Source organism: Helianthus annuus, chromosome 5 (assembly GCF_002127325.2).
Source record: "Helianthus annuus cultivar XRQ/B chromosome 5, HanXRQr2.0-SUNRISE, whole genome shotgun sequence".
Classification (NCBI taxonomy): Eukaryota; Viridiplantae; Streptophyta; class Magnoliopsida; order Asterales; family Asteraceae; genus Helianthus; species Helianthus annuus.
Window position 1 is genome coordinate 14,925,329 of NC_035437.2, and position 12,364 is coordinate 14,937,692.

At 34.5% G+C, this 12,364-nt stretch overlaps 1 protein-coding gene across 2 annotated transcripts; it reads right to left on the reverse strand.

Moving 5' to 3' along the window:
* Positions 1-1,279: 1,279 nt before the first annotated feature.
* LOC110940077 (abscisic acid 8'-hydroxylase 2) lies at positions 1,280-8,561 on the reverse strand. Of its 2 annotated transcripts, none has more exons than XM_022181633.2 (7): positions 8,301-8,561; positions 5,743-6,064; positions 5,522-5,671; positions 2,843-3,094; positions 2,486-2,761; positions 1,831-1,949; positions 1,280-1,743 (listed from the first exon to the last, which is right to left on the reverse strand). In XM_022181633.2, the coding sequence occupies exons 1-7, from the start codon at positions 8,504-8,506 to the stop codon at positions 1,647-1,649; spliced, it is 1,422 nt and encodes a 473-aa protein (XP_022037325.1). In that variant the 5' UTR covers positions 8,507-8,561; the 3' UTR covers positions 1,280-1,646. The 2 variants fall into 2 exon arrangements, with proteins under 2 accessions (XP_022037325.1, XP_022037326.1); XM_022181634.2 differs by having other exon boundaries at positions 8,362-8,495.
* Positions 8,562-12,364: the final 3,803 nt, after the last annotated feature.

Consider the following 12,364-nt stretch of genomic DNA (forward strand, 5'->3'; position numbering starts at 1 on the left):
CCGAATAACTGTTTGGCAGTTATATCGATTGTAAATATATATGTACTCTTTATTTAAATGTTGAATAAGATATACAGAGAATAAGAAATACATACTCAAAAGAGATTACATAGAATTTCGATTGTTTTCTATTACTAATTGTTTTAAAGCTATTTCGGGTTTTTCGGGTTAAACCGATTACCCATTATTCAACCCGTTAACCAATCCATAAAACTATATTCGCGTTCGGGTTTACAGTTATTCGGTTACAGGGTTTTTTCAGGTTTCGTCTACTTCGGGTTCGATTGACTTTGCTTTCGGGTTGGGTTTCAGGTTTCGGTTAAAAAAGACAGCCTTAGTTAGAGCAAATACAATGACGACGAGTTTTGTATTTTGATCTTCCTAGAATAGTTTATCTATTTGTCATGTGATGCGATAAGAGAACGTTTAATTATTTATTTAATTAAACTTTGTTTTTCGAGTTTCATCTCTAATCATACTATACACGTATGTTGTTTATTCTTAAAAACCATAAATAAAATATCATAGTTAAAAACCATAGATAAAATATCATACGATTTTTGTCACATGTGATAGATTCATAGAATTGGTCGCCATCGCCAGCTAATCTCATCCTTCACTAAATTGTGCACGAACAAGGACGAACGTGGCAATCTTGTGGGCACTTCTTTCTTTCTTTCTACAACTCCACAATGCACCCCACAAGATTTACTATTTGTCTTCAGATCATACGTACGGATGGTTCTCATAATAAATCATTTGTCTTTATCTTTCCTAAAAACATTATTCTTTTATTCTTCGTGTTTTCGCCATCATATATAACTAATCCACATGAAATTGGTTTCTATAGAAAAATTGGTTTCAAGATTCATGGTAAGATAAGGTTTTACGTAGTATCTTTTTACTAATTCCAAGTAATATTTTTGATAATCTAATGAAGGTGAAAGGTCAATATACTTCGTTAGAAGACGGCTATTGTGAAAATAACCAGATATCATGAGTTTCGACTCATAGACCATCTGTTATACCACTTATTTATATTTGTGACACCTTAACGTTACATCATCATCCTAGTCTATCTTTCTCTGCATCTTTAAGACCATGTTATACCCATCTTTCAACATATTTTTTTAATCACACCACATAATAACATTATAAAATATACATGATATATGCGGCACCGCCCATACCATGGGTGGCGTGGTGTTCCCTACGACACCGGGCTTCCATCTCAGCCCCAACGGGGTGTGTGAGAAGTATAAAATGTGCTCTTACACGATTGAAAGTAATTCATATGCCTAAAGTTTTACAAAAGATTTTACACAATCACATGGTCCATACAAATTTGATCTAAAAAGAATACGATGTAAGAAATGATTCCCAAAAAGAGGAGGTTACACATGTTTCATGAATGATTTTTATATAAACTTTTATTTTGTATCTTTCCTAATTCACAGGTGACATCAACAGTTGGTCCTGCCGTAGTGACCACAATGGGCCCCCTCATCAATTGTCTCTGCCTATTTTACCTTCTTTTTTTTTAGTAATTACACTTTTTTACAAATATGTGCATCATAAATAAAAGTGTAACTTAATAGGGTACAACTTTTGACCCCATGAAAACAACACCTTAATCTTCAACATTGTTAATCCTTCTTAACAGGGTAGACTTTGATCGGTAAGCCGTCTCGGGGTACGGGAAACGGCCCGTATTGTATCCCCTCTTCTCCTATCACTTCCCATCTACAATAACATAGCATAAATGATAAATGTTAAAATTTAATGTAACACGTTAAAAAGTGACACATGACATGCTCGATATATAGTTACCTGAAAGTGGTGGTGAGGTGATGAACGAAGATGAGCATCTCGAGCTTAGCCAGTTCGCTTCCTGGACACGAGTGGGCACCGTTCCCGAATGGCATATATGTGTTGGGCTGAGGTGCAACCTACATAGAATCATCTCAGTTGGTCAGAGCCATACGTAATCAACCACAATTCATAGAGACCCAGACCCAGATGCAGAATCAGAATCAAATTCAGACTCAGACCAAGATAAGATCGATACAAAATAAGATAAAGGAGTGGTCCATATTTGAATGTTGATGTGCGTAATGTAGGAAGAGACACATGTAACATGTATGGTGAGTCAAGACAAAATCTTTCTAGAAAGGGGTAAGAAAGAAGAGCTCAAAGCACCACCTTACACGCACTTGCATGCAATGAATTAACACGTATAGCTAGCTACCACAACGCCATGTCATTGATATATGTAACATATAAACAAATAAACGAATGTATCTAGTAAAATCCCACTCATATGGTAAGGTCTGTTGAGGATAGAATAGGGGCAAACATTTCCTCTATCCTAGGAGATAGAAAGTGAACATCAACAAAACAAAAATAATACCAACAAAGAAGTAGATATACGTAATACGTAATCTAATTATTAGAGGTTTTAATTATAACTTTTATAGTAAATTACCTCGAATCTTGATGGATCAAATTTGTTGGGGTTAGGGAAGAAGTGAGATGAGTAATGGATACTTCTGAAGAGTGGAAGGACCTTCCAACCTTTTGGTATCAAATATCCTTCCATTTCTACATCTTCTACTGCTTCTCTGTAAGTAAACGAAAGTATACTCGCAGCCCTCAAAGTCTCTTGTATTACACGGGTAGTTAATGGCATTCGCCTTGTATCGTCCCATGTAATCCTACGTTTGGCTTCAAGTCTTTTGCACCGTATTTCCTCTTGTTCCCTCTGAACAAGAACACATAAATTATTTGGTTGTGTACAATATGTTATAAACAATTTAAAAAATAGTAATGAAAGATGGTGTACCTTGACAGCATGGAGGAGATGTGGATTGTCATGGAGATATTTGAGGAGCCATGTAAGAGCAGTTGCAGTGGTATCATGAGCTGCAAATATCACCCCTATTATGTTATCAGCTATCTGTGATTCACTCAGTTTCATCTTCCCTTCTACTTCATTTGACAACATGAATGTCCCTAACAATCCTTCACCAGTCTCCCCACTCTCCCTTCTCTTCTCTATCACCCTCCTTAGTTTCTCATGTAGAGCCTTTCTTGCCTGCAAATTCAAGTACACATCACCCCAAATTAGTTAATACATACATATGGACAAAATGAACACATATATTTATGTGTGTGTCATGTGCTTATAGACACAAGAGTATTGTTCACTTTTATTTTATTTTTTTTGTTAAACTCTTTAGGTTAAAAGTACCAAATAAAAGGTTTAATCCATAGTATAATTGTTTTGAGTAAATTACACAAATAGCTCTAATGCATTTACCAAAATTACAAATTTATATAAGGATGGATAGTACGTCCTTCCTTTTGGAGAGATACGCTGGTCGATGTTTACCGTGGCCATTGTTGTTCAGGGTCACTAAACCTTAACCTAAATTGGGGAAGAGACATCGATGTGAGGTTATGGTCAGAAAAAGACGGAGTGTTGGTGGTTGTTGACGGCAGTGCAATCAAATGTGGTGAGGGAAGGTCTCATCACAAGGATTTAGAGAGGGTGGGTTATAAATATGAAAAGTAAAAGGGGTTCTTTAGCTTATAACTATTTAGTGTATATTAGTTAAACTCATTCTTGTATGCTTAAATATAAGTGTGTGTATGCAGTAAAACCTCTATAAAGTAATACTCAATAAATTAATAACCTTAATAAAATTAATAATTTGTCCAATCCCAACTTGGAACCAGTACAAAAGATAATAATTTTTTGATATCCCAATGTATATATATTGGTTCCAACGAAACTATAAAATTAATAACTACTAAAAGATGTTTTTATAATTTATTTTTTGGTACCATGAATTAACTTTTTGTATTAAAAAACAATGAACTTGACAAATTCAATTAATTTGTGAATGTACACACATAAATTAATTTTGTTGACCGTTCAAATTTTTTTTGTGAAAGTACATTGGACTTGGAAATTTAAAGGTCATACGTATCGCTTTAAATTAATAAATTAATAAGTTATTAATTTATCGATATAATAATATCTCGTTAAGTTAGTACAATATCACGGTTCCAACATTATTAATTTATAGAGGTTTTATTGTATTTATGTATCAAAATATCAAGTGAAATGTCTATTTAAAAGAACTATTTTAAGAATTGCATCCAAATATAGGTTTGTTTTCATATTCCTAATAACTTAATATATTTTATAATAAAAATGTCTTCATATACTGATACATACATTTTTATTATCACAATAAGACCATGTGTAGTGGTAAGTTTGTATAATGCCCTTACCATGGGGCATTATTCGACACGTGGCATCCTAGTCAGCGTTGGGACATTATAGCAAAAGTGGTGTAGTGGGGCATTATACCAATAACCCCCATTCAATCAATTGAAAAAAAAAATAATAATAAAATAAATAAATAAAGCAAACAGCTGGTCAAACAATAGAGACATACCATTGGCCACATGCCCCTTCAAGTCAAAGATGCAGAGTTCATGAGCGTTTTATTTAAAACGCCATTCAACATTTTTTTCAAAATTTTTTTAAATATAACGCCCCATGTAATAGTGCGTTGGGCGTTTTCGGGCGTTTTTTTTTTGAATCTTTTAAAAAAAAACGCCCACTACACATGGTTTTACCCATTCAGTAACATTCTCAATATTGAAATATGTCTAGACAAAAACATTCTGGTTTTACCCATTCAGTTAACTAGACCTCATGGGTTTCTGACAGATTATCTGTAAAAGGGATCAAATCTGGGAATATAAAAGTAGGTAAAAGATCAAATACAAATAATCTTAACATACTAAACATACAAATTGAAGGAAAACCCAAAAAGACAAGGTGGCATTTTTGTAATTACCACCAACTATCAAAGTTACAACCAAAAATACCTAAAAAAACACAATTTTTTTTTAACATTTTTTATTAAAAAATCGCTACATTTCGTTAGCAAAAAAAAAATTTTTTTTTTTTCTTTTTTTGCTGCTACTAAAATAGCGATTTTTTAATAAAAAATGTTAAAAAAATAAAATAAAATAATTTGTGTGTTTTTTTTTATTTTTTTAGATTTTTTAGGTTTTTTGGGGGTTTAGTTTTTAGCATTTTAGCTTGGGGGGGGGGGGTTAGGTTTTTTTTAGGTTTTTGGGGGTGGGGGGTGGGGGGGGGGGTTAGGTTTTTTTAGGTTTTTGGGGGTTGGGGGGGGGGGTTAGGTTTTTTTTTAGGTTTTTGGGGGTGTGGGGGGGGGGGGTAGGTTTTTTTTAGGTTTTTGGGGGGTGGGGGGGGGGTGGGGGGTTTAGGTTTTTTTTGGGGGTGGGGGGAGTGGTTAGGTTTTTTTAGAGGTATTTGTAGAGTAACTTTGATAGTTATTGATAATTACAAAAATGCCACCTTGTCTTTTTGAGTTTTCCTTCAATTTGTATGTTTAGTATGTTAAGATTATTTGTACAAGAACTTTACCTTATAAAAGTAATTAAACAACTTGCTATTTTTAGAAAGATATATATATACCTTCATTGCTTTATTAAATGGAGTGGCAGGAAGATCCAAAGGCATGGAGTTGTACCCTTTTTCCAAACATTGATACAAACCCTTTATTCCTTCAATCTCTGACTCCAACTTCTTCCCAAAAACTGATAACATTGCCACTTCAAAAGCATACTATAAAAAAAAAATAGTGATCAGTTTATAAGTCAAACATAATATTCTAAGTAGCCAGCAAATGAACACACCTTTTTCATCTCAGGTAAAGTGTTGATGGTGTGATTATGTTCCCAAGTGGGAAGAAGCCTGAGAACGATGTCTTCGATTTGGGAAACCGAACCTTTGATCTTAGAAGGAAGAAACGACGACTGGATCAGTTTCTTGAGATGGGTATGGTATGGACCTTGGTGAAAGAAAACGGCTTCTGGGCCGATCATCTTTTCTTTGCTTAGAGGATATGTTGGTTTAAACATATGTGATTCACTCACCAACACCATCTTTGCTAATTTAGGACTTGATATCATCACACAAGGGCACCCCAATATGTGTGTTTTGAATATTTTCCCATACCTACATGTAACAAATTCACAACATGATCAATATCATTTGAATGTTTTAGAAAATGTCTAAAAAACAAAAAGGTCTGGTACATTATCATACACTACAAAGGGGTCTTTATACCACATTCTGTTGCTAAATAAGGTGCTACTATTTTGGAAAACTTTTATGATGCCAATGTATGCCTTTTAAGTTTTAACTACTTTTCGACTTGGTAGTTTTAAGGAAAAACGTACTAACCTATATTGTAATCGATGGATTTCTATATTACGTAACCAATTTGAAGTAAAGAAATATTAAAGCCGTATGATATATTTGTACCTTTTGATTTAATCGTGACGTATAAAATGATTGTGTAACTGCTTCTAACTCCTATTATATTTACTAATTAAGTATCGTGTATAAGTGAATTATGATTATAATGTATTTCTTAATATAAAATTGATTATATAAAATTGATTATGTATTAAGTGTGATATGGTAGGGTTGTCAAATCTGTTGGTTTTGATTTTTTTCTTTTAATATTTTTTACATATTTGAAACTTATCTTATTATACCTTCTAGAACCTATGGTACACACTGAAACTTATATAATTATACCTTCTAAACAAGTAAGAAAAATGGAAACTAGAACCTATGGTTAACAACTAATTTTCATATATATTATTGAATAAACTGCCAAAATGGTCCCTGAGGTTTGGTCACTTTTGCTACTTTAGTCCAAAACTTAAACCTTTTAAATCTGGGTCCCTGTGGTTTGAATTTTGTTGCCATTTTCATTCAAAAGCAAAATCTGGTCAGATTTTTCAGTTAACATCCAGATATTTCAGTGACCAAAACATGTTGAAAATGACCAACACCGTATTGAGAATGATCAATACCCGTGCAAAAAAGCTGGATGGTAACTGAAAATATGGCCACGCTTTGTTTTTGGATGAAATAGCAACAAATTTGAAACCACAGGGACTCATATTCAAAAGATTTGAATTTTGAACTAAAGTGTTAAAGGTGACCAAACCTCCTTAGGGACCATTTTGACAGTTTAGTCTATTTTGTTAGGTGCAGTACAAAAAGTTTTCCAAATAAGTTTTCCAAATATTTCATATTTTACTGCACATGAAAAAAAATGTCAATAAGAGTATTTCAGGTTAAATTAAAAACGTATAGTGACGGTAAAAGATTGCGATAAAAGATTTGACTTTTTTGACCAAAAAGCGTCGATAATAACTATGATTTTTATTACTCTTTATGTCACTAAAGATACAAACCTAGACACATTTTTACCGAATTGACACTTTTTATGTAATGGTGTTTGGTAGTTTGATGGTTAAAGAAATCGGCAGAATATATCTATGTATGTTTTATGAACGAGAATGGTATTAGGTGATAATCTCCGACTATTTTGATACCGATTTACGATTTTAGGACATGTGTTATACCAGTGAGAGAGGGGTGTGTGGAGCCTATATGGGTCGGTGAACACCGCACCTCTCCCTCATCCCACAAAAAATGAATGATACGTGTGATCCTCACCCCTCTCACTGCTCACTACTCTCTCTCAATTAAAAAAATTTAGAAAAAAAGATGAAAGATGAATGATGGGTAATGAGTATAACATAAGTTGAGTGGTAAAGGAGTGAATAACGAAGGAAATGGTGATGTGGCGGTAAGGAATGGTGATAGATAATGAGTGCTTGGTATAACGGATGACCTTATATTTTTACTCGATCAAATCATATTATATTAATTAATATATTACTATATAATATTATATTTAATAAATGCAATTTTAAAATATATTTAAAAATATCGAATGGCCAAAAATGAATTAAATTTTTTGATACTTTTTAAGACACTTATTTAATGCAAATATAGGATGGGATTTTTTGGGTAAAGAGTATAAGATGGGATTTGAAGTAAGAGAAATTCAATCCATCATTTTTAACCACGTAAAATCAAGAATAATACCCACATGAAAACCAAAAAAAACTGATAGGTCATGAATATAGGGTATCCAATGAATGATACACTTATATGGTTCATATCTTTACAATGGGATATGTATAACCGGTTAAACCATCTGGTACATCTGGTTAAACCGTCCGATACACTTGGTTAAACTGTTTCTGAGTCAAATCGAGTATGGTATAAAAACCAGATTTTAAAACATCGAATAAAAGGCGAATTACCGAATCAGAAACCGAAACCGAAACCAAAAACATTGAAAATGAAGTAAATAACACTAAACCTTTTTTCTCGGTTGGAGAAGAATGAATTTGGGTTTTCAGTGAAGAGCTTGAGAGTTTCACCTATGTAAGGCCAACCCATTGAGCCTGGCGGTAGCCGGAGTCTCCCTGGTGATGTGCGGTGGTAGCTCCGCCGTATGAGATCATATGCAAGTACCAACAAGAAAAGGAAGACTAGAATAGGAAGAATAGAGAGTGATGAAAGCATGGTGGCAAGAGAGTTTTAAGGAGGAGAAAATGGAAGTTAGTTTGATGAAGTTGGGATGGAATAGTTAGCATTATATAGAGGAAGGGGGATGGTTTGCGGTGGGGTAGGGTAAGGAGGAATGATTCATACCATACCAAAGTTTGTATTAAAATATTCAACATTTTCAAATCCCTATTTTCTACTTTATTTTTCTTCTTGTGGTGGTTGTCTTTACGAAAATGAAATGGATTACGAGAAAAGTATTATATCTTTAAGTTTTCAATCCATATTTCCTATTGTTTCACACTCCAGTTTAGTAGATATTGTGGATATTGTCACGTTAGTGTCAAGATCAGATTTCATTACACTTTCTATTAAATCATTTTTATTTTTAAATACAAACAAATTAAACCAAAACTAGTATTAAGCCCCCATGTTGCGGTGGGGATGTAAAATCATGACAAATAGCACCAAGGCGACAACACCGCTAGCAGCCACCAACACTGAAGTTACGACGTGTTAATGAGGAGAAATTAGACCGAAACATAAAACATAGTAAATAATAACTAGGTCGATTTAGGACCTGTTCGTCACTACGAACCTATTAACGGGAAAAAATAGACGACCATAAAAACGTTGAACCACACACGCACGTTGCGTAATGCTAACTCGCAAAATTTAGAACGAATCTTAAAACAAAACGTAAAAATGTTGAACCACACATGAACGTTGCGTCATGTTAACTCGCAAAATTTAGAACAAAACGTAAAACGATTTTTTGCGAAATATGAAAGTATAGGGTACCAAAGTTGAAAGTAAAAAAGTTCTTATGTTAAATTAACAAAGATAAAAAGCTTTGGGGTTAAAAGTAAAAAACCAAAATTGTTTTAGGTTAAAAGTGTAATTATATCAAATTTTTTTGAAAATCTCCCTAAGCATAGAGTACAACTACTCTATGCATCAACATGTTGAAAAATTATAATGGATAAATAATAGTTTATGTTTTAAATTGTAAATACAAAAAGAATGTCCTGACAAGTTGGTCTAGTGGTTAGTCACTTGGTTTCTCTTCTTGAGATCCCAAGTTCAACTCCCACTAGCATCACTTTGAAGGACATTGGTGGTGGCTATGAAGTTTAGAACTAGGCCTCTCTGGAGGTCGCCAGTTCGAAACCGAGCTAAACCGGGTTTTACCATAGTGGGCCTTTGGGCGGGCGGGTTTTCCCCTGAACTGGTGGCTTGGTGACTCAAGTATGCATCCAACTTTGACCGTTAATGAGGAGAGGATGCATTTGCTCGATTGAGTACATCCCAGAATACTTATCCGGTGATTTAGTTGGCTGTTCAAAAAAATGTAACTTAAATAAACGATTTACATTTAATTTTTTTTGAACGGCCAACAAACACAATCTCGAGCACTATCGGGGCACCCACTGGACAAACGGAGTACTCCGAGAGTAACCCGAGTCCACCACTAATTCCGGGGAAAACCCGGTAACTCACCCGCCCACAGGCACGAAAGTGAAATTACCGGTAAAACCCGTTTGGCTCAAGGATCCAACCCAGGTTCCCTGGGTCTATTATCATTGCCCACCAGTGCCTCACTCTGCACCAAGTGGGAGTCGAACCTGCATTTCTCAAGAGAAATACAAGCCCTCCACCACCAGAGAAATACAAACGATTTACATTAATAACTAAAATTATTACATAATAATAATTAGTAATAAAAGTTTTTTCTAATCAATGATAAATTTGTTTGCACACTTAAGCGAATTTAGGGATAAAGTCACATGACCCACTAAGGCTATGGGATATGGGGGTCATGGATTGGAACATTATTTCCACATAGGACCATTAATTAAATGGTACACCATCCCCCTCATTGATTGATGGTGGTTCCCATGGATTAAACCACGATTACCACGACCCTCTCATTTGATAATTTTAAGACAAAAATAAATTAAAAAAATAAAATGGATAGTGGTTTGGGTCATGACCACACCCTTAGGGTAGTGGTTTTGAATGGTTAATTAAAGATAGATGACATGGTGCCTATGTGGAGGGTCATGGTGATCATAAGGGTCATGACCACACCTTATAGCCTAAGTAAATTCGCTTTAACAAACAACTTTGTCTGTACTGTCGACCAATTAAACAAATTCGCCTGAACTGCTCAAGTTCGCCTAATCTCAGTAAAGTTGTTTGAATTGCAGATCAATAAAGTAAATTAGCCCGCAATATCGAATCTGACTTTTGAACATGTTTTTGATGAAATTCAATTAATCAAACTGAAATTCATCATCCCAAGCATGAATCTATCATCAATTGACTTTCAGTCTTCTCCAATTTCATCAAGAATCACCAAATTTCTTCAAAATCTTTAAATAACCATAATTTAACATCTCATGTCAAAATTTGTGGAATTAAACACCGAATCAAGAGTTATAGTGAATCGAATAGGCGGTTAGGTCTTCCGAATCATTAACCACAATTTGACACCATTTGATAGTCCCTAGGAACCTTTCGGATCGATACAACTCATCAAGAACAACACTCTTGATTCATAATACGTGGAGATGGGATGTGTCAATCAAATACAAAATCAAACAATACGATAGATGTAGATGTAGAAGAATTTCATTAATCATCAAATATTCTTCATACATATACACATACATACATTGTATAAGTACCATGTCAACCCTAGATGAGCTCCCATAGGTTGGAGACTCACACACAACATTTTCACTATTGTGTGTCTCTAGCTCACCTACAAATGAACTAAATAAATGGATGTTTGGTAACTTCTGAATGGTTAAGTGCTGAACTAGTAAGAGGTGTGAACCATTAAGTGTTGAACCCGTAAGAGGTCTGAATCATTAAGAGTCAGTATAATGTTTAACCGTTCAGAGATAAATGTCTGACTAATTCAGATTACAGGTCTTAACCATTTGGACTTAGTATAATCCTTAACCATTCAGAGGCAAATGTCTGACCCATTCAGACATCTGCTTGCGAAACAAACAGTCTGAACCATTATGTGTTGAACCAGAGTTCTGAATCAATAAGAGCCCCATTAAGAGCTAAACAAACAACCCCTAAGTCCTAATTATAGGCTAAGTGAGTCTAAACCACCTTAGGCGACTTTATCATTAAACCCGAAAATTTGTCTGTAAGTGTTTAGGTGAATTTACCAAAGTCGCCTAACAACAAATTCGCTTCTCTCATCAGCAAATTCGCTTTCCACCTAAGTTTCATACAGACTATAGAAATTGATACAGAATTGCATAGCTACACTCACGACTTATGCAACTAACAGATCCCCCTTGACTGTTGCCATCAATTCTAACAAACAGTGATAATCATTAGTCATAATCTATATCAATAGCGTGTGTGGCGTCAGACTGATTCATTAAAAAAATAACATCCTTAAGTATGATACAAGAAAAAACTCTATTGCGAATACAAATCATTTTTAATGAGATTTATACCAGATCGCGGTACCAATGTTGTTTGGCGGATATCGGTCTGGATTGCCACAGTAAAGAAGAAAAATCAATTATATTTGACACTTTCGATTTTAAAAAAACTTTTATCAAAACATAGAAAAATAAACATGTTGCAATGATGTATTTGTTCAAATAGCTCGTGGCTCGGAGCTCGCTCGGATTTAGCTCGGTAAAAGCTCGCTCGATATGGCTCTGCTTGAAAGTGAGCCGAGCCGGCTCGGCTCGGTTAGAAAGTGAGCCTAGCTTGGCTCGGCTCGTAACGACCCAAGTTGGCTCGGTTTAGCTCGCTTGGTAGCTCGGCTCGGGTTAGCCCGAATTATTTTACTTATAATATATTTTATTTTTATATACATCTAATATATTACAAAAA